The sequence below is a fragment of the Perognathus longimembris genome, chromosome 24, assembly GCF_023159225.1.
Source record: "Perognathus longimembris pacificus isolate PPM17 chromosome 24, ASM2315922v1, whole genome shotgun sequence".
NCBI classification, from domain to species: domain Eukaryota; kingdom Metazoa; phylum Chordata; class Mammalia; order Rodentia; family Heteromyidae; genus Perognathus; species Perognathus longimembris.
In genome coordinates, this window is record NC_063184.1 from 70,575 (window position 1) to 93,220 (window position 22,646).

Here is a 22,646-nt window from a genome sequence, read left to right on the forward strand (position 1 = left end):
ACACACAGACAAGGAGACAGGCAGACGGACAGACAGACAGACAGGCAGGAAGACAGATGGACAGACAGACAGGGAGACAGACAGATAGGCAGATGAACAGACCAGACAGACACACAGACAGACCGACACAAAGACAGACCTAGATACAGACAGTCAGAGACACACAGACAAGGAGACAGGCAGACTGGCAGACAGATGGACAGACCGGGAGACAGACAGATAGATGGATAGACAGACACAGAGACACACAGAGAGGAAGACAAACAGACACAGAGTCAGACACATGGTCAGATTCAACATCAGACAGACAGAGACACAGACGGACTGACAGAGAGACAGACAGATGGACAGACAGGCAGACCCAAAGGCAGACAGACAGACAGACCTTGATACAGATAAACACATAACCCGGACAGACGGACACACAGACAGACAGAAAGGGCGACAGATGGACAAAAGGACAGACAGACAGGGAGACAGATGGAGAGACAGACAGACAGAGAGATGGACAGGGAGATAGATGGAAAGACAGGCAGACGGACAGGGAGACAGACGGGGAGACAGACAGACAGACAGGAGACAGATGGAGAGACAGGGAGACAAACAGGGAGACAGACGGACAGACAGATAGACAGCAAGACAGACAGAGAGACGGACAGACAGGAAGACAGACAGGGAGACAGATGGACAGACGGAGACAGACGGACAGATGGACAGACAGGTGGACAGATAGACGGACACACAGACAGACACACAGATAGAGAGGGAGACAGATGGACAGACAGACGGACAGACAGACAGATGGGAGAGACAGATGGACAGACAGACACAAAGACTGACAGACAGGGGGACAGACAGATGGACAGGCAGACAGCCCTCCCCCATCCTCTCACCCCCCTTACCCCCTCCCTCATCCCCCCCATGGCCTCTGACCTTCCCTGGAAGGAGGGGGGAGGGGGAGAGGAAAGGAGGTGGGGAGGGAGGGGTGGTTTATCAGGCGGGTAAACTGAGGCACGCACCATCACGCAGCCGGGTCCAGGTCACGCGGGGTGGGGGTCGTCCTGCGGCCACGCAAGGCAGGGTGAGGTCTGCACGGGGGGTGACAGTGAGGGAGGCCTGGGGCCGGGCCAGCAGGTAGGGCACGTGGGGAAACTGAGGCAGGGCACCGCTGCTGCCGCCGGGAGCGGAAGCCGGAGGCGAGGAGGAAGCTGGAGGGGAAATGGAGGCCGGAGGGGGAACTGAGGCAGGAGGGGAAATGGAGGCTGGAGGGGAAATCGAGGCAGGAGGGGAAAATGAGGCAGGAGGAGAAATGGAGGCAGGAGGTGAAATGGAGGCAGGAGGGGAAATGGAGGCCAAAGGGGAAATCGAGGCCAAAGGGGAAATTGAGGCAGGAGGAATGGAGGCAGGAGAGGAAATTGAGGCAGGAGGGGAAATGGAGGCAGGAGATGAGGAGGCCCAAGATGTGGAGGCCGGGCCTGGTCCCCCCGTGTGGGGGAAAACTGAGTCAGCCGACCCGTCTTCCTCTTCCTCCTCCTCGGCGGTCGATGGCAACGGGACAGTGGAGGCTGGAGGGGAGGTGGAGGCTGGGTGCCTTCCTCGGACTCGGGCCAGGATGTCGGCCCACTGCTCAGGCCGGAGGAGGAGGCGCCGCCGGGCCTCGAACCCACGCCGGCCTCCCTTCCTCCTCCAGGCCTCCATTCTCGATCCTCCATTCCGGGCCTCCAACCTGGATCCTCCATCCTGGTCCTCCATCCTCGATCCTCCATCCTGGGCCTCCACCCTGGATCCTCCAACTTGGGCCTCTATCCTCGATCCTCCATCCTGGGCCTCCACCACGGCGACCTCCACGTCCTGGTGGGCCTGGCCTACACGGTTGGCAGCCACGCATGTGTAGCGGCCCCCATCCCCGTCCCGCACGTCCCGGATGGCCAGCATCCCATCTGGTCCAACTGAAGCACGGGATTCGGGGGAGGCCCCAGTGCGGGTCAGGACTCGGCCGTCCGGGAGCAGCCAGGCCAGGCGGGGCGGCGGGTCGGCCCAGGCCGCACAGGGCAAGTGTAAGGTGCGCCCGGCCTCCACTGTCTGAGTCTCCATTTTCCGGGCTTCCACTGTCTGGGCCTCCATAGTCTGGGCCTTCACCGTCCGGGCCTCCACCATCTTGGCCTCCACGGTCTCGGCCTCCATTTCCTGGGCCTCCAAGGGAGGTCGAGACCGAGGCAGGACGAGGAGGCGGTGGGCATGATGGGCTGTGGCCGACCCTGCCCGGGCCACGCAGTGGAACCAACCCGAGTCTGAGGGGCACGCAGCCCGCAGGTGAAGGCCCTGGCCTCCGTCGGACAGCGTCACGCGGCCTCCGAAGGACGGGCCTCCATGGTGTGGGCCTCCACTGTCTTGGCCTCCATGGTCTTGGCCTCCACCATCTTGGCCTCCATGGTGTCCCTGGTCTCGGCTGCCACTGTCTGGACCTCCATGGTCTCGGCCTTCATTGTCTGGGCCTCCACTGTCTGGGCCTCCACCACCCCAGCCTCCCCCCCTCACCATGCTCCCGTCGGGCAACACCCACACCATGCCCACATGTCCCGACCTCCTGGCGGCCTCCACGCGGCAGCGCAAGGTCACGGCCTCCCCCTCGGCCACAATGTGGACGCCACCATCTTCCTCCTCCTCCTCAGCCTCGATGATCACCCAGCCTCTGTCCTCCCCGTCCTCCTCATCCCCATCCAGCTCCACGCGCGCTGACCATGCCAGGTGAACTCCCTGCACAGTGCTCCGCCCAAGGTTGTGGACTCCGTGTGCACTGCTCGGCCCGGTCTGGACTCCACGCGTAGTGCTTGGCTCAGGCGGCAGCAGCCGCAGGTCCACAGCATCTGGGTGCAGCCAGGCAGGGGCCGGAGCATCAGCCGAGACCCAGGCATGCAGGCCAGACCCGAGGGGCCCCACATAGGTCGCTGTCGGGGTGTCCATCTGTCCATCCATGGGTGTCCGGGCCTCAAAGGGGTGTGCAAGGGCTGCGTGGGCTGCAGGCCACTCAGTGGGGTGTGCCGGAATCTTCCATGCTCGCGTGGGGGCCTTGTGGGCCGTGGCCCGTCTGTCTGTCCTTCTGCGTACTCCTGTCCATCTCTCAGTGGGGTGTGCAAAGGCTTTGTAGGCCCTGTAGGCCGCAGGGTGTCTGTCTGTCTGTCCATCAATGTGTGCCTGTGCCCCAGTGGGGTGTGCAAAGGCCTCATGGGCCATGTAGGCCATGGACTGTCTGTCCATCTGTCCATCCACGAGTGTTCGAGTCTCAGTGGGGTGTGCAAAGGCTTCGTAGGCCTTGGATGCCGTACTCCCCCTGTCTGCCTGTCTGTCCACATGTGCCTGTCTCTCAGTGGGGTATGAGAGGGCTTCGTGGGTTGTATGGACCGCAGCCTGTCTGTCCATCTGTCCATCCATGTGTGCTTGAGGCTCAGTGGGGTGTGCCAAGGCTCTGTAGGCCACAGGCCTCAGTTCTGTCTGTCTGTCCAAACGCCATCTCTCATTGGGGCGTGTGAAGGCTTTGTAGGCCTCGTAGGCCATGTCCCGCCTGTCTGTCTGTCTGCCCACGCGAGCTCGTCTCTCAGTGGGGTGTGCAAGGGCTTCATAGGTCCTGTAGGCCATGGTGTATCTGTCCGTCTGTCTGTCCTCACATCCCTGTGCCTCAGTGGAGTGTGCAAAGGCTTCGTAGGCTTTGTAGGCCATGTCCCGCCTATTCGTCCGTCTGTCCACGCGTGTGAAGGTCACAGGGTCGTCGGTGGGCCCCCCCAGGAGCTCCCGCGCGCGTGCCAGGACCCCGGCGACCCCGACGCAGCGCAGCGCTGCCTCCACGGTGACCTCCACGCGTCCCGGCGCCGGGCGTCGGAGGCCACGCAGGGCGGGGGGAGATTGGGCCCAGCAGGACAGGTGCAGGGCAGGGTGGCCGCAGGCATCAGCCACGCGCAGGGCCACGGGCCACGGCGAGGGCAGCAGGGCAGCCAGGGCGGAGGCCTCCGACCCCTCCACTTCCGGTTCCAGGTCATCCACTTTTGTTTCTGGGTCACCTACTTCTGCTTCTGGGCCATCTACTTCCTTTTCTGGGCCACCTACATCTGGGTCGCCTACTTCCTGTCCTGGGTTCCCCACTTCTGTTTCTGGTTCCACCACTTCCGCGTCAAGGTCCTCTGCTTCCCGGCCCTCCACTTCTGGTTCCGGTCCCACCACTTCGGGCTCCACTTCCAGTGGTTCCTTCACTTCCGGTCCCACTTCCAGCTCCTCCACTTTCGGCTCCTCCACTTCCAGTTCCTCCACTTTCGGACCCATGCGAGGTCGGCGGCAGGGCAGGCGGGTGGGCAGATGGCGGAGGTCGACGCCACGCAGGGCAGCGGGGGAGGCACAGATGGCGCAGGGCAGAGATGGCGATGGGGTGTGATTGTCGCTCCGGCAGCGCAGGATGCCTGTGGGGGTCAAGGAAGGAGAGAGAGCACTGTGTGAGGAGCATTTGCGATGAGCACTGTAAAATGAGCACTGTGCAAGGAGCATTTGTAATGAGCACTGAATAAGGAGCACTGTGCAGGGAGCATTTGCAAAGGAGCACTGTGTGAGGAGCACTTGCAGTGAGCACTGAACAAAGAGCACTGTGCAGGGAGCATTTGCAAAGGAGCACTGTGCGAGGAGCATTTGCAATGAGCATTGTAGAAGGAACCCTTTGTGAGGAGCACTGTACAGGGAGCATTTGCCGAAGAGCACTGTAAAAGGAGCACTGAGCACTGAGCACTGTTTGGAGAGCATTTGCAATAAGCACTGTGCAGAGAGCATTTGCAAATGAGCACTGTGCGAGAAGCATATGCAAGGAGCACTGTAGAAGAAGCACTTTGCAAGGAGCACTGTACAAGGAGCATTTTCAATAAGCACTGAAGGAGCACTGTGCAATGAGCAATTGACAGCGAGCACTGTATAGGGAGCATTTGCAAAGGAGCACTGTTTGGGGAGCATTTGCAATAAGCACTGTTCAGACAGCATTTGCATTGAGCACTGTACAAGGAGCACTGGGCAATGAGCACTGTACAGCGAGCACTGTACACAAAGTCCACCCCTCCTCAACTTTGCCCTGCCCACCCCAGGCCAGGAACCACTGCATGCAGCACCCGCAGTCCCAGGGGTTGCTGTGCAGCATCTCAAGGACTGGGGCCCAGCGCAGTGAGCATTGTACAAGGAGCACTGTGTGAGGAGCATTTGCAATGAACACTCTACAAGTTGCACTGAGCCGGGAGCATTTTCATTGGAGCACTGTTTAGGGAGCATTTGCAATGTGCACTGTAAGAGGAGCATGGAGCACTTTGCCAGGAGCACTGTACAAGGAGCACTATGTGAGGAGCATTTGCAAAGAAGTACTGTACAAGGATCACTGTTCAGGGAGCATTTGCAAGGAGCACTGTGCAATGAGCACTTGACAGCCAGCATAGTTCAGGGAGCATTTCCAGAGGAGCACTGTGAAATGAGTACTTGACCATGAGCATTGTTCAGGGAGCCTGTGCAAAGGAGCACTGTGCAAGGAGCACTATGCCAGGAGCATTAGCAGAGGAGCAATGAGCAAGGAGCACTGTACAGGGAGCATTTCTGGAGGAACACTGTTCAGGGAGCATTTGCATTGAGCACTGAATGAGGAGCATTTGCAGAGGAGCACTGAGAAATGAGCACTGTGCGAGGAGCATTAGCAAAGGAGCAAAGTGCAATGAGTACTTCGCAGTGAGCACTGTGCAGGGAGCACTGGACGCCGAATCCAAATCCATCCCTCACCTTTGTACTGCCAATCCCAGGCCAGGAACCATTGCATGTGGCACCCGCAGGCCCAGGGGCTCCCTTGCAGCTGCAAGGCCTGGGACCTGGCGCAATGAGTACTATACAAGGAGCACTGTGCAGAGAGCATTTGCAAAGGACCATTGAGCAAGGATCACTGTGTGAGGAGCACTTACAATGAGCACTGTAAAAGCAGCACTGAGCATAGAGCACTGTGCCAGGAGCATTTGCAATGAGCACGGTACAAGGAGCATTTGCAAGGAGCACTGACCAAGGAGCACTATGCAAGGAGCATTGTGCAAGGAACATTTGCAAAGGAACACTGTTTGGGGAGCATTTCCAGAGGAGCACTGTATAAGGAGCATTTGCACTGAGTACTGTAAAAGGAGCACTGAGCAAGGAGCATTTGCAATGAGCACTTCACAGTGAGCACTGTTCACGAAGCACTGGATGACGAGTCCATCCCTCACCTTTGCCCCATCCGCCCCAGGCCAGGAACCATTGCATGCAGTACACGCAGGCCCAAAGTTTCCCTTGCAGTTTCAGGGTCTCGAGGCCGGGGGTCCAACGCAGTGAGCACTGTACAAGAAGCATTGTGCAGAGTATTTGCAAAGGAGCATTGAGCAAGGAGCACTGTGTGAGGAGCATTTCCCGTGAGCACTGATAAAGCAGCACTGATCACAGAGTACTATGCCAGGAGCATTTGCATTGAGCATTGCACAAGGAGCACTGTGCAAGGAGCGCTTGACAGAGAGCACTGTTTAGGGAGCATTTACGTTGAGCACTGTGCAATGAGCACTTCACAGTGAGCACTGTTCAGGGAGCATTTCCAGAGGAGCACTGTGAGCTGCAGGGTCTCGAGCACTGGAGCCAGGCACAGTGAGCACTGTACAGAAGCACTGTGTGAAGAGCATTAGCAATGAGCAATGTAAAAGGAGCACTCTGCAGAGAGCATTTGCAATGATCACTGTGCAAGCAGCACTGAGCAAGAAGCTCTGAGCAAGGAGCACTGTGCGAGGAGCATTTCCAGAGGAGCACTGTTCAGGGACCATTTGCAATGAGCACTGTAGAAGGAGCACTATGCACAGAGCATTTGCAACAGAGCACTGTTTAGAGAGCATTTGCAATGAGCACTGTAGAATGCTCATTGTACAAGGAGCACTGTACAGGGAGAATTTGCAATGAACACTGTACAAGGAGCATTTGCATTGAGCACTGTATAAGGAGTACTTGACAGTGAGTGCTGTTCACGGAGCATGTGCAAAGGAGCACTGTGCAATGAGCACTTGACAGCAAGCACTGTTCAGAGACCATTTGCAATGAGCTCTGTACAAGGAGCATTTGCAATGAACACTGTACAAGGAGCACTGAGCAAGGAGCACTGTTCAGAGACCATTTGTGTTGAGAACTGTGTGAGGAGCATTTGCAAAGGAGCACTCTGCAATGAGCACTTGACAGTGAGCATTGTTCAGGGAGCATTTGCAATGAGCACTGAACAATGAGCACTTTACAAGGAGCACTGTACAAGGAGCACTTTTGAAGGAGCACTGTTCAGAGAGCATTTTCATTGTGTACTATACAAGGAGCACTTTACAGTAAGCACTGTACGGGGAGCGTTTCCAGAGAAGCACTGTGCGATGAGCACTGTACAAGGGGCATTTGCAATGAGCACTGAGCAAGGGGCACTGTACAGGGAGCATTTGCATTGAACACTGTACAAGGAACACTGAGCAAGGAGCACTGTTCAGGGAGCATTTGCAAAGGAGCACTGAGCAAGGAACATTTGCAATGACCACTGTACACAGAGCACTGTAGTGGGAGCATTTGCAATGAGCACTGTACAAGGAGCACTTACAAAAGGGAGCACTGTGCAAGGAGCATTTGCAAGGAGCACTAAGCAAGGAGCATTTTACAAGGAGCACTGTCTAGGTAGCAGTGTGCAAGGAGCACTGTGCAAGAAGCATTTGCTAAGGAGCACTGTACAGTGAGCATTTGCAATGAGCACTCAGCAAGGAGCACTGTGCACGGAGCATTTGCAAAGGAGTACTGTACAGGGAGCATTTTCTCTGAGCACTGTACGCCGAGTCCACCCCCCCTCCTCACCTTTGTCCCGCCCACCCCAGGCCAGGAACCACCGCATGCGGCACCCGCAGGCCCAGGGGTTGCCATGCAGCTGCAGGGTCTCGAGACCCGGGGCCCAGTGCAAGGCATTCTGGGGCAGCGTGCGCAGGCGGTTGTGGGCCAGGCTGAGGAGGCGCAGCGAGGACGTGGCAGGTAAGTCGAGGCCTGGTGGGGGCTGCAGCGTCAGCAGCGCCGCCGGGTGCAGCACCCCGAGCTCATTGTGGTCCAGGTAGAGGCGGGTAAGGTGGCACAGGCCGCGCAGGGACCCAGAGCCCAGGCTGCGCAGGCGGTTGTAACTCAGCTTCAGTACCTGCAGGGGGGAGGGGGAAAGAGGTGGAGCACTGCTTGAGGAGCACTCTGTGAGGATCACTATGTGAGCAGTACTATGTGATGAGCACTGTGTGTGGAGTACTATGTGAAGAGTACGATGTGAGGGGCACTGTGTGAGGAATACTGTCTGAGGAGTACTATGTGAGGAGTACTATGTGAGGAGCAGTGGACAGTGAGCACTGTCTAATGAGCAGTGTGGAGAGCACTATGAAGAGCAGTGTGTGAGGAGTACTGTGTGATGGGCACGGTGTGATGAGCATTGTGTAATGAGCACTGTGTGAAGAACACTGTGTAAGGAGTACTGTGTGAGGAAGCACTGTGTAAACAATATTGTGTGAGGCTGCGCAGGCGGTTGGAACTCAGCTTCAGTACCTGAGCGAGGGGAGGAGTGTGAGGAGCACTGGACGGGGAGCACTGTGTGAGGAGCACCGTGTGAAGAGCATTGTGTAATGAGCACTATATGAAGAGCACTGTGTAAAGGAGGACTATGTCAGGAGTATTATGTGACAAGTACTGTGTGAGGAGCACTGTGTGATGAGCACTGTGTAAGGAGTACTATGTGAGAAGCACTGTGTAAGGAGTACTGTGTGAAGAGCACTGTGTAAGGAGTACTATGTGAGGAGCACTGTGTGAGGAGCACTGGATGGGGAATATTGGATGGGGAGCACTGTGTGAGGAGCACTAGAGAGGGAGCACTGTATGAGGAGCACTGTGTGAGTACTATGTGAGGAGCACTGTATGATCAGCAATGTGTGCTGAGCACTGTGTAAAGAGTATTGCCAGGTGCACTATGTCAGTAGTACTACATGACGAGCACTGTGTCAGGAGCCCTGGATGGGGAGTACTGGAGAGGAAGCACTATGTGAGGAGCACTTTGTGAGGAGCACTATGTCAGGAGTACTATGTGACGAGCCCTGTTTGAGGAGCACTGTGTGAGGATCACTGGACAGGGAGCACTGTGTAAGGAGCACTGTGAAAGGAGCACTGAGTACTATGTGAGGAGCACTGTGTGAGGAGCACTGGATGGGGAGTACTGGATGGGGAGCATTGTGTGATGAGCACTGTGTAAAGATCAGTAGACGGAGCACTGTGTGAGCACTACATGAGCACTGGATGGGGAGCACTTGACGGGGAGCATTGTGTGAGAAGCACTGTGTGAAGAGCATTGTAAGGAACACTGGATGGGGAGCACTGTGGAAGGAGCGTTGAATGGGGAGCACTGTGAGGAGCATTTGACAGGGAGCACTCTGTGAGGAGCACTCGACAGGGAGCACTGTGTAAGTAGCACTGGACAGGGAGCATTGTGTGAGGAGCACTGTGTGAGGAGCAGTGGACAGGGAGCACTGTGTGAGGAGTACCATGTAAAGATCAGTGGATGGGGAGCACTATGTAAGAAGCACTGCGTGAAGAACACTGTGTAAAGAGAACTAGACAGGGAGCACTATGTGAGGAGCACTGTGTGAGGAGCACCGTGTAAAAATAACTGTACTGGGAGCACTGGACAGGGAGCACTTCCCCACGAGCTTCCTGCTCACCTGCAGGGACTCAAGGTCGCGCAAGGCACCATCTGGGATTTCCTGGATCTCATTTCCATGCAGCAGCAGCAGCTCCAGCTTCCGCAGCCCCGGGAAGGAAGCTTCCGTCACTTCCTGGATGCTGTTGAACCTGATGGCGCATGGAACAAGGTGACCAGCTGATGGACACGGAGCCCACTTCCCGGAAGACACTTCCTGGAAACCACTTCCCAGAAGTGAATTCCCCAGCACATTTCCCAGAAGTCATGTTCCCTAAGCCCCTTCCTGGAAACCACTTCTCTGAGCCCACTTCCCAGAAGTCACGTTCTGAAAACCACTTCCTGGAAGCCACTTCCCAGAAGACACTTCCTGGAAGCCACTTCCTGGAAGCTAATTCCCAGAAGACAATTCCTGGAAGCCACTTCTCTGAGCTCACTTCCCAGAAGTCATGTTCTGAAAACCACTTCCTGGAAGCCACTTCCCAGAAGCCACTTCCTGGTTCCACTTCCTGCAACCCACTTCCAGGAAGTCACCTCCCAGAAGTCACGTTCTGTAAACCACTTCCTGGAACCCACTTCCCAGAAGCCACTTCCCAGATTCCACTTCCTGGAAACCACTTCCAGGAAGCTACTTCCAAGAACTCAATTCCCAGAAGTCACATTGTATAAACCACTTCCTGGAAGCCACTTCCTGGATTCCACTTCCTGGAACCCACTTACCAGATTCCACTTCATGGAACCCACTTCCCCAGCCTATTTCCCAGAAGTCACATTCCGAAAACCACTTGCTGGAACCCACTTCCTGGAAGCCACTGCCCAGAAGACACTTCCTGGAAGACAGTTCCCAAAAAGCACTTCCCCAGAGCATTTCCCAAAACTCACATTCTGTAAACCACTTCCCGGAAGTCATGTCCTGGAGCCCACTTCCCAGAAGCCAATTCCCCAGCCCATTTCCCAGAAGTCACATTCCCTAAACCACTTCCTGGAACCCACTTCTCTGAGCCCACTTCCGGAAACCCATTTCCCAGAAGTCACATTCTGAAAACCATTTCCCGGATTCCACTTCCTGGAACCCACTTCCAAGAAGTCACTTCCCAGAATTTCCATTTTGTAAACCACTTCCTGGATTCTAATTCCTGGAACCCACTTTCCCAGGCCATTTCCCAGAAGTCACTTTCGGTAAACTACTTCTTGGAACCCACTTCCCAGATTCCACTCCCTGGAATTCACTTCCCAGAACCCACTTCCTGGAAATTATATTCTAGGAGCTGCTTCCTGGAACCTATTTCCCAGAAAACACATCCCAGAACGTGCTTCCGGGAGCCTACTTCCCAAAGCTTCTTCCCAGAACCTCTTTCTGGAACCCATTTCCCGGAATCCATTTCCCAGTATTCATTTCATGGAACCCACTTCCTGGAATTCACATCGCACAAACCACTTCCTGTAGCCCACTTCCTGGAAGCCATTTTCATGTACCCACTTCTCACAGTTCACTTCCCAGATTCCATTTCCTGGAAGCCACATCCCAGAGCCCATTTCCCAGAGCCCCCATTTCCCTAAACCCACTTCCTGGAAGTCACTCCTCACCCGAGGTTGATGCGCTCCAGGTCGGCGGGAAGGGCGCGGGGCACGGCATGGAGGCCGCGGAACGTGCAGTGGAGCTCAGCTGGGGCATAGCAGGTGCAGGGCTGCGGGCAGCCGGGGGCCTGGTGGGTGGAAGTGGGGGCAGAAGTGCGGACACACCCGAGAAGTAGCAGCAGGCTGAGCACTGGGCACCACATCCTGGGGCCCAGGGAGGAAGTGTCTGATGCCACCAGGCACCCTGGCTGGGGCTCCGGGCGTGTCAAATTGACCTGTGTGAGGCGGAAAGGAAGAGGAAGTGGAAATGGGAAAAGGAAGTAGAACCGGAAGTGGACTTTGATGGGTAACTAGAAGTGGAAGTGCGAGTATGCACTGAAGCAGGAGTAGAGGGGGTATGGGAAATGGAAGGGGAACAGATAGTGGAAAGGGGAACTGAAAGTGGAGTGTGACTGGAAATCAAAAGTGGGAGCAGAAGTAGGAAATAGAACTGGAAGTTGAACTGGGAGTGAAACCGAAAGTGGAGTGTGATTGTTAGTTGAAAGCGGAAGTGGAAGTAGGGAATAGAACCGGAAGTGGAGTGTGACCGGTAACTGGAAACGGAAGCCAAAGTAGGCACTGAAGCGGGAGTAGAGGGGGGTGGGAAATGGAAGTTTAACAGAAAGCAGAAATGGGAACCAGAAGTGGAACTGGAAGTGGAGGATTACTGGTGATCAAAAGCAGATGCAGAAGTAGGCACTGAAGGAGAAGCGGAGGGAGATGGGATGAGGAAAGGGGCATGTTGAATCAACCTGTGTGAGACAGAAGGGAAGAGGAAGCGGAAGTGGAACCAGAAGTGGAACCAAAATCGAGAAGCGGAAGTGGGTGTAGGCACTGAAGCGTGAGTAGAGGGGGTTGGGAAGTTGAAGGGTAACAGGAAGCAGAAAAAGGAAATGGAAGCAGAACCAGAAATGGAATGTGACTGGTAATCAAAAGCGGAAGCGGAAGTAAGCACTGAAGCGGAAGTAGAGGGTATGCTATGTGGAAGGGTAACAGGAAGCAGAAAGGGAAACAGGAACTTGAAGGTTAACCAAAAGCAGAAGGAGAGGGTGAATGGCAACCGAAAGCAGAAGTAGAAACAGATATGGAAGCAGAAGTAGAGGGGGGATGGAAGTGGAAGGTAAACAGCAAGTGGAAGGTGAACAGCAAGGAGAAGGGGAAGCAGAAGTAGAAGTAGAGGGGGAATGGTAACCGAAGCAGAAGCAGAAGTAACAGGGATAGGAAGTAAAAGGGTAACAGTAAGTGGAAGGTGCTCAGCAAGGAGAAGGGGAAGCGGAAGCAGTAGAGGGGAAATGGTAACCTGAAGCAGAAGTCAACATGGAAGTGGAAGTAGAGGGGGGTGAGAAGAGGAAGGTGAACAGCGAGGAGAAGGGGAAGCAGGAAGAAGAAGGGGAATCGGAAGGTTAACCAGGAGCAGAAGAGGATGTAGTCATGAAAGCAGAAATAGGAAGTGGAAGGGAAAAGGAAGGAGAACAAGGGAGGAGGGAGCGGAAGAAAAGTTGGCATGGGGATGGGAAGTATAAGGGGAACAGGAAACAGAAGTGGAAGGTTCACCAGAAGCAGAAGAGGAAGTAGTCATGGAAGTGGAAGCAGAAATAGGAAGTGGAAGGAAAACGGAAGGAGGAAGGGAAGAGGGAGTGGAAGAAAATTTTAGGGGAATGGGAAGTACAAGGGGAACAGGAAACAGAAGTGGAAGGGTCACCGGAAGAGGAAGTAGGGGTGGAAATGTAAGTGGAAGTGGAAGCAGTAGTGGAAGCAGAAGTGCAATGTGAACAGGGAGGAGTGAGGAAGTGGAAGCGGAAGTGGAAGCAGAAGCGGAAGCAGAACAGAAAGTGGAAGGTGAACAGGAAGGAGTGGAGAAGCAGAAGAGGAAGCAGAAGGGGAATCCAGTGTAGAAGGGGCACAGGAAGGGGAAAAGGGGAACAGAAAGTGGAAGTACAAGGGGGAAGGAGAAGAGGGAGGGGGAAAGAGGAATAATAATAATAACAATAAACAACGATGGCCGTCCAGGAAGCAAAGATGGGAAATAAATAACAACGACAAGAAAGGAAATAAATAATAATACTGAACAGCAGGCGGAAGTCGCAGAAATTGAGTAACAGAAACACATAATAATTAAAATGGTAGATAATAATAAAAATGAGAGGAAATAAAAATAATGAAAAACAATAAATAATAAATAATAAAAATTGATAATAATAATATTAAAAATAATAGATAATAAAAATAAATAATGGATATAAAAGTAAAATAATTGATAAAAATAATAATAAATAATAGATAGTAAAAATAATAATATAAAAAATAATACAAATAATAGGTAATAATAACAGATAATATTAACAATAATAGGTAATAAAATAATGGATAATAAAAATAATAGATAATAGGGGCTGGGGATATGGCCTAGTGGCAAGAGAGCTTGCCTCGTATACATGAGGACCTGGGTTCGATTCCCCAGCACCACATATACAGAAAACGGCCAGAAGTGGCACTGTGGCTCAAGTGGCAGAGTGCTAGCCTTGAGCAAAAGGAAGCCAGGGACAGTGCTCAGGCCCTGAGTCCAAGGCCCAGGACTGGCAAAAAAAAAAAAAAAAAAAAAAAAAGATAATAAATAATATTAAAATAATAGATAATAAAAATGATATTAAAATACGGATAATAAAAATAATAATATAATAGATAATAAAAATAAAATAAAATATGAAAATAATAATAAATAACAGAAAATAAATAATAGAAAATAAAAATAATTAATAATAGATAATAAAAATAATATGTAAAAATTAATAAATATTAGATAATAAAATAATAGCTGATAAAAATAATATTAAAATAATAGGTAGATAATACAAATAAAATAAATAGATAATAAAAATACTAATATTTAAAAATAATAATGATAGATAAAATAAGAGAGCATAGTAATATATAATAAAAGCAATTAAAATGATATATAATAAAAACAAATAATAATAAATAATGGATAATAAAAAATAAATAATAGATAATAGAAATAGTAATAAATAATAGTCTATAAAAATAATAAAAACTGATAATAGTAGATAATAAAAATAACAGATGATACAAATAAATAAAATAGTGTATAATAATATTATAGGAAAAATAAAAAAATTAAATAGATAATAGAAAATAAAAAGGAAATAGTAGATTAAAAATAATAATAAAGAACAGATAATAAAATACTAATATTTAAAAATAATAAGCCTAATAAATATTTAAGATAACAGAGAATAATACATAATAAAAATAAAACAACAATAATATCTAAAAATAATTAAAATGATATAAAATACAATTAAATAATAATAAATAATAGATGATAAAAGGAAATATTAGATAATAAAAATAACAAATAATAGATCATAACAAAAATATTAAAAATAATAAAATAATAGATAATGAAAATTATAGACTATTATAATGATAGATAATAACTATAAAAATAATCAATAATAAAATAAATACAATAATAAATAATCATAGATGATAAAAATAAAATAATGGTTTAAAATAATAATGGATAATAAGAATATTAATATTTGAAAATAATAAAAATATTAGATAATTATAATAGTGGACGAAAGTAAAAATAATTTAATAACAGCAATTGATAATAATTAAAACAAAAGATAATAGGAATAATAATAAGAACAAGAGGAAATAAAAATAAAAATAATAAAAAAACGATAACTATCACAGATAATAAAAAATAATAGATAATAAAAAATGATCAAAATAATAGGCAATAGAAAGAGCAAAAATAACAGGTATTAAAAATAAAAGTTCATAAAAATAATTAAAATAGTACGTAATAATGGATAATAAATATAAAATAATAGATATTTTTGTAATAACTATTAGGTAATAAAAATATTGATATTTAAAATTAACAGATAATAATAGATAAAAATAATAATAATGATATGGAGTAAAAATAATTACAATAATATATAATGAAAATTAAATAATAATAATCAATAATAGTATAAAAAATAAAAAAGAGATAACAGATAATAAAAATAATAGATGAGAAAAATAATACTAAAATAATAAATACTAATAGATAATGAAAATAAAATAATAGATAAAATATGGATAATGAAAATACTAATATTTAAAAGTAATAAAAATCATAGATATTTAAAATTATACATCATAGTAATATATAATAAAAATAATATATAATTAAAATAATTAAATTATATATAATAAAAATGAATAATATTTATAAATAACGGATAATAAAAATACATAATAGATAATAGAAATACTAAATAATAGTCTATAAAAAATAAAAAATAATAATAACATGAAAGGAGTAATAAAATAGGAAGGAATAATAAAATAAAATGAACAATATAATAATAATAACATAGAAAGAAATGAGAAAATAAAATAATGTCAATAGATAAGAAATAATAGATAATAAAAATAAATAATAGATAATAAAATTAAAAATAATAGATGATAAAAATAATATTAAAATAATAGATAATAATAGATAATAAAAATAAAATAATAGATAATAAATACAAAACAAAAATACTAATATTTAAAAATAATAAAATAGTAGATAGTTAAAATCATAGATCCTAATAATATATAATAAATTATATAATAAAAATAATTAACATTATACATAATAAAAATTAAATAATAAAAATAGAAGATAAAAATAAATATTAGATAATAAAAAATAAAAATAATAGATAATAAAAGTAATATTTTAAAAATAATAAAATAATAGATAATAAAATAATAGATAATGAAAATAAAATAATAGATAAAAATAATGAATAAAAATACCAATATTTGAAAATAATAAAATAACAGATAATTAAAATAATAGACAATAACTATATAAAATAAAAGTAAAATACTAAAAGTAATATATAATAAAATAATTTAAATAATATATGATAAAAATAATTAATATTAATAAATAATTGAAAATAATATATAAATACTGGATAATAATAGATAATAAAAATAATAATATAACAAATAATGCAAAAGATAAAAATAATTGAAAATAAAAATAAGAATAATAGATGGTTAAAATAATATTAAAAATAACAGATAATAAAAAATGACAAATTATAAAAATAATTAAAATAATAAAAAGAAAATGATAGATAAAAGTAATAAATAATAGATCATGAAAATACTGATGTGTAAAAATAATAAACATAATAGATTACTAAAATAATAGAGAATAATAATAAAAATAAAAATAGATAATAAAAATAATTAAAATCATATATAATAAAAATTAAGTTATAATAATGAATAGATAATTAAAATAATAAATAGTACTTAATAAATATAATGTAAAATAATATAAATATTAGGTAATAATATCTAATCAACATAATTTTAAATATATTAGATAATAAAAATAATAGATAATAAAACTAAATAAAATATTAAATAATCATAGATAATAAAAAATAAAATAATAGATAATAAAAATACTAATAATTACAAATAATAGATAATTAAAATAATAGATAACAATAATGTATAATAAAAATAAAAATAAGAGATGATACAAATAATAGATAATAAAATTACTGATATTCAAAAATAGAAAATAGATAATTAAAACAATATACAGAATAATAATATATAATAATAAATGATAATAAAAATAAGAGGAAATAAAATAAAAATAATAAAAAATAATAGATAATAAAATAATAGATAATAATAGATTAAAAGTAATAAAATAGAAAAATAATACATAATATATTATAAAACCTAATGTGTAAAAATAATAAAAACAATAGCTAATTAAAATAATAGATACTAATAATGTAGAATGAAAATAAAAATAAGAGATAATACAAATAACAGATAATAAAAGTGATAAAAATAATGAATAGATAATTAAAATAATAATGTGTAAAAAATAACCAAAACAATAGACAATTAAAATAATAGGTAATAAAAGTAATAAATATAATATAGCATAAAAATAATGAAATAATACCAAATAAAAATAATAATATTTAAAAAAATAAATAGCAGGTATGTGGGAGAATAATTTCTCTGACCAGTGGAAAACAGCCTAGGCACAGCAGTTCTGATGCCTTATTAGCAAACTAGTAGGCCTGTGGGGGAAACATCTCCATTCAGGGTCTCCTGTGTTAGTTATGAGAATCTCCCCTTTCCCTGTACCAAGCCTCCCTTTGGAGACTTGCTTGACCAGCTGCCATGAGGGAAAGTCTCTTCACAGTAAATAGGAAAGTCTCATTACAGTAAATAGGAAAGTCTCTTCACAGTTAATAGAGTCTTGGTCAAAGACTTGAGCAAATAGTAGCTAGGTGATAAAGTTTTGCCTTGACTGCTTTACCCCACTGTCAACAATCATTGATGTAGCTCAGCACTTAATATTAAACACTCTTTGAAGTAGCCATCTTTTGTAGTAGGTATACTTTTGTATTAATTTCCTTCCTTCCAGTAGTAGCATCCTCAATTTTTGTATTTGAAATGGATATCATGCTGTGTTAACTTTTACTCTGGAAGTTGTGAGTTGATTTCTAATCATATATAAACCCTGGCCCTCCTGAAATAAAGTGTGCATTGGTCCACTCTCCTTGTATCCCCCGTGTCCTGACTATGGTTGCAGTTACACAGGTCCAACACAGGTAATTAAAATACTAGAAAATAATAATATGTAATAAAAGTAAAAATAATAAAAATAATAGATAATAAAAATAGTAGGTAGGTCCTAAAATAATAGACAATAAAAATAATAATTAAAAATGATACACATAATGCATAATAAAAATGATTAAAATAACAGACAATAATAAGAGACAATAAAAATAGCATAAAAATAATAAATAAATAAATAATAGATAATAGAAAAATAACGAAATAAATGATAAATAAACAATTGCAATAAATACCAATAGAGAAGAAACATGGGAATAACATGATATGGTAATGGGCTGACTTTATGATAATTATAGGATAATTGACCAACTTTATGGTAATTATATGGTAATTGACCCTGTGACTCTATAGATGATAATTATATAATTGACTGATTCTGTGAGTTTAAATGTGACAATTGAGTGACTATTTGATGGTATCTGACTATTTGAGGGTATATATGTTAATTATATGGTAACTGACTGGCTCTATTAATTAATTATATGGTAATCGACTGACTCTATGATAATTATATGACAATTGACCGACTCTATGGTAATTCTATAATTGACTGACCATGTGACGGTATAGATGATAATTATATGATAACTGACTAAATCTATGACGGTATCTATGATAATTATGTGGTAATTGACTGACTCTATGATAATTATATGATAATTGACTGACTCTGTGAAGGTATCTATGATAATTATATGGTAATTGACTAACTCTATGATAATTATATGGTAATTGACTGACTCTGTGATGGTATCTATGATAACTGAGTGACCATTTGATGGTACCTGACTATTTGAGGGTCTGTTAATTATATGGTAATTGACTGAATTTATGATAATTATAGGATAATTTACCCACCCTGTGGTGGTATTGATGATAATTATATGATAAGTGACTGACTCTGTGATTAATTACAGGATAATTGACTGACCCTATGATGGTATCTATGATAACTGTATGGTAATTGACTCAATCTATGACACTATCTATGATATAGTATTGACTGACTCTATGACGATATCCATAATACTTGAGTGACCATTTGATGGTATCTGTGATAACTGAGTGACTATTTGAGGATATCTATGTTAATTATATGGTAATTGGCTGAGTCCATGATAATTATATGATAATTGACTGACCCTATGATGGTATCTATGATAAATGTATGGTAATTGACTAACTCTATGACTCTATATATGATAATTACACAGTAATTTACTGATTGTATGACGGTATAGATAACTGACTGACTCTATGATTATAGGATAATTGACCAACTGTATGATGATATAGATGATAATTGACTGACTCTATGACAGTATAATAATTATATGATAATCAACTGACCCTGTGACTCTGTATATGATAATTATATGGTAATTGACTGACTCTATGACAATATCTATGCTAATTGACCAACTCTATGACAGTATAGATGATAATTGACTGATTTTATGATAATTATAGGATAATTGATTCTGATAATCATATGGTAATTGACTGACTATGACAGTATCTATGACCATTGACTCTATGATTAGTTGTATGACAATTGTCTGACCCTGTGATGGTATCTATCATAATTATATGGTAATTGACTGACCCTGTGATGGTATATATAATAATTATATGGTAATTGACAGACTATGATAATCATATGCCGGGAGCCAAATGGCTGTCATGTTGTAACATATAGAAACTATAAAACTTAACTGATAAGAACACCTGGTGCTTTTACAACCTTGCCTGTTAAGCCTAACACCCTGTCTGGCTTTGATGAACAGGATACGTGGCTGAACAGCATAACCCTGTGAACTTTCCACCCAGTCCCTGTCCCAGGAAAGAGCATCCCACGATATTGTAACCTAGCAACCTAATGACCCTGTCTACATTAGTTACCCTTTGCTGATTACTACATAAGCTGCCGTGCAAAAATAAAATTCGAGACCTTGAGCAGAATCCTGTCTTGGTCTCCTTCCTTGTGACTGGTTTGTCTCTCATTCAGGTCAATTCCCCCTTGGGCTCCTGTTGACAAACCCCACAGGCTGGGACAATCATATGATAATTGACCAATTCTATAGATGATAATTGACTGATTCTAGGATAATTATAGGATAATTTCCTGACTCTATGATAATTATATGATAATTGACTGACACTATGATGGTGTCTATGGTAATTATATGACAATTGACTGACTGACCCTATAACTGTATATATGATAGTTATATGGTAATTGACTGACCCTATGAGGGTATAGATGATCATTATATGTTAATTGACTGACTCTATGATGGTATCTATGATAATTATAATTGACTGACCCTATGATAATTATACGATAATTGACCAACTCTATGATGGTATAGATGATAATCATAGGATAACTGACTGACTGTATGGTAATTATATGACAATTGACTGACCCTATGTCAGTATCTATGATAATTATACAACAATTGACTAAGTCTATGAGGGTATCTATGATAATTATATGATAATTGACTGACTGTGTGATGGTATCTATGATAATTGTCCAACTCTGATACTTATATGACAATTGACTGACCCTGTGATGGTATCTATCATAACATGGTAATTGACTGACCGTGTGACTCTATATATGATAAATATATGATAATTGACTGACTCTATGACAGTGTCTATGATAATTGACCGACTCCATGGTTAATTATATGACAACTGACTGACCCTGTGACTCCACATATGATAATTATATGGTAATTGACTGACCTTATGATTGTATATATGATAATTATATGATAATTGACTGATTCACTGAGTTTAAATGTGATAGAGTGACTATTTGATAGTATCTGACTATTTGAGGGTATATATGTTAATTATATGATAACTAACTGGCTCTATTAATTAATTATATGGTAATCGACTGACTCTGTGATAATTATATAATTGACCGACTCTATGGTAATTCTATAATTGACTGACCCTGTGACATGTAGATGATAATTATATGATAATTGACTGAATCTATAACGGTATCTATGATAATCATGTGGTAACTGACTGACTCTATGATAATTAAATGATAATTGACCGACCCTATGACTGTATATATAATAATTATATGGTAATTGACAGACTATGATAATCATATGGTAACTTCCTGACTCTATGATTAATTATATAATTGACTGACTCTATGATGGCATCTATGATAATTATATGGTAACTGACTGACTCTATGATTAATTATGATATTTGACTGACCCTGTGACTGTATCTATGATAATTATATGGTAATTGACTGGCTTATGGTAATTATATGCTAATTGACTGACTCTGTGAGGTTACATGATAATTGAGTGACTATTTGATGCTATCTGTGATAATTGACCAACCCTGTGACTCTATATATGATCATCGTACGGTAATTGACTCACTTTATGAATGTTTCTATGATAAGTATATGATAATTGACTGACCCTGTGACTGTATATATGAAAATTATATGATAATTGATTGCCTCTATGAAAATTATAGGATAATTGACTGACTCTATGACAGTATCTATGATAATTGCCTGACTCTACGATTAATTATACAGATAATTGACGGACTCTATGAGGGTATAATGATAATTATATGATATTTGACTGACCCTATGACGGTACCTATGATAATGATAATGATAATTCATATAATGAATTATATGATAATGAACCAACCCTGTGACTCTATATGGTAACTATATGGTAATTGACTGACTATGACAGTATAGATGATAATTGACTGACCCTATGACACTATATATGCTAATGGACCGACTCTCTGATAATCATGTGCTAATAGACCGACTCTATGATGGCATCTATGGTAATGATATGCTAATCGACCGACTCCATGGTAATCACATGACAACCCACTGACTATTGGATCCCATCCATGGTCACTGAATGACTCTAGCACCCCCCCCCCAGACCCCACCCTCCCCCCTGAAATTTGCCCCCCACCATGACCTTTACCTTCCCCCATCCCCCAGCTCCCCACCCCTCACCCCCAGGCTCCTTTGTTTCCCCACCCAGGCCTCACCTTACTCCTTAGGCCTAGGCTTCCTCTTCCTCCTCCTCTTTTCCTGGTTTTGTTCTTTTTCCCCCCTACCCCGGGGCGGGGGGTAGGGGTGGGTGGAGGGCACTTTGGGGGGGGGTGAGGAAGGTGGGGGTCCCCTGAGCTTAGGCTTCCGGGGAAGAAGCAGGGGAGAAGAAAGTAGAAGGGAGAAAGTCCAGGAAGGATCCGGCAGCGGCACAGGCCATAGGGCCGCAGCGGGCCAGATAGGAGTTCAGTGAGGATCCTTCCTTCAGAATCCGGGGTGGAGAAGGGGGTGGGGGGGCAGGGAGAAGGGGTCCGGGGTGGGGGCAGGAAGTAGGGGAGGAAGTGTGGGAAGTTGGGGGACCCCTGGGAAGCTGAGGTGGGACGGAGGGAGGTGGGAATCCCCGGGATGTGCAGAGCTGAAGGCTGCCGGAGGGGCAGGCAAGACTTAGTGAGCTCTGCACATGCGCTGGGTGGAGGGAGGAGGGGAGGGAGC

At 43.5% G+C, this 22,646-nt stretch overlaps 1 protein-coding gene across 1 annotated transcript in view; it reads right to left on the reverse strand.

Annotated features, from left to right (window-relative positions):
* The window catches only part of LOC125341314, a 39,703-nt gene extending 17,494 nt beyond the window's left edge, over positions 1 to 22,209 (reverse strand). The window contains exons 1-5 of the mRNA XM_048333350.1: positions 22,154 to 22,209; positions 11,342 to 11,607; positions 9,777 to 9,906; positions 7,894 to 8,221; positions 1,020 to 4,448 (exon numbers count right to left, since the gene is read on the reverse strand). Coding sequence (XP_048189307.1) covers positions 1,020 to 4,448; positions 7,894 to 8,221; positions 9,777 to 9,906; positions 11,342 to 11,535 — 4,081 coding nt within the window. The 5' untranslated portion in view covers positions 11,536 to 11,607; positions 22,154 to 22,209. The remainder of the gene's footprint in view (positions 1 to 1,019; positions 4,449 to 7,893; positions 8,222 to 9,776; positions 9,907 to 11,341; positions 11,608 to 22,153) is intronic.
* Positions 22,210 to 22,646: the final 437 nt, after the last annotated feature.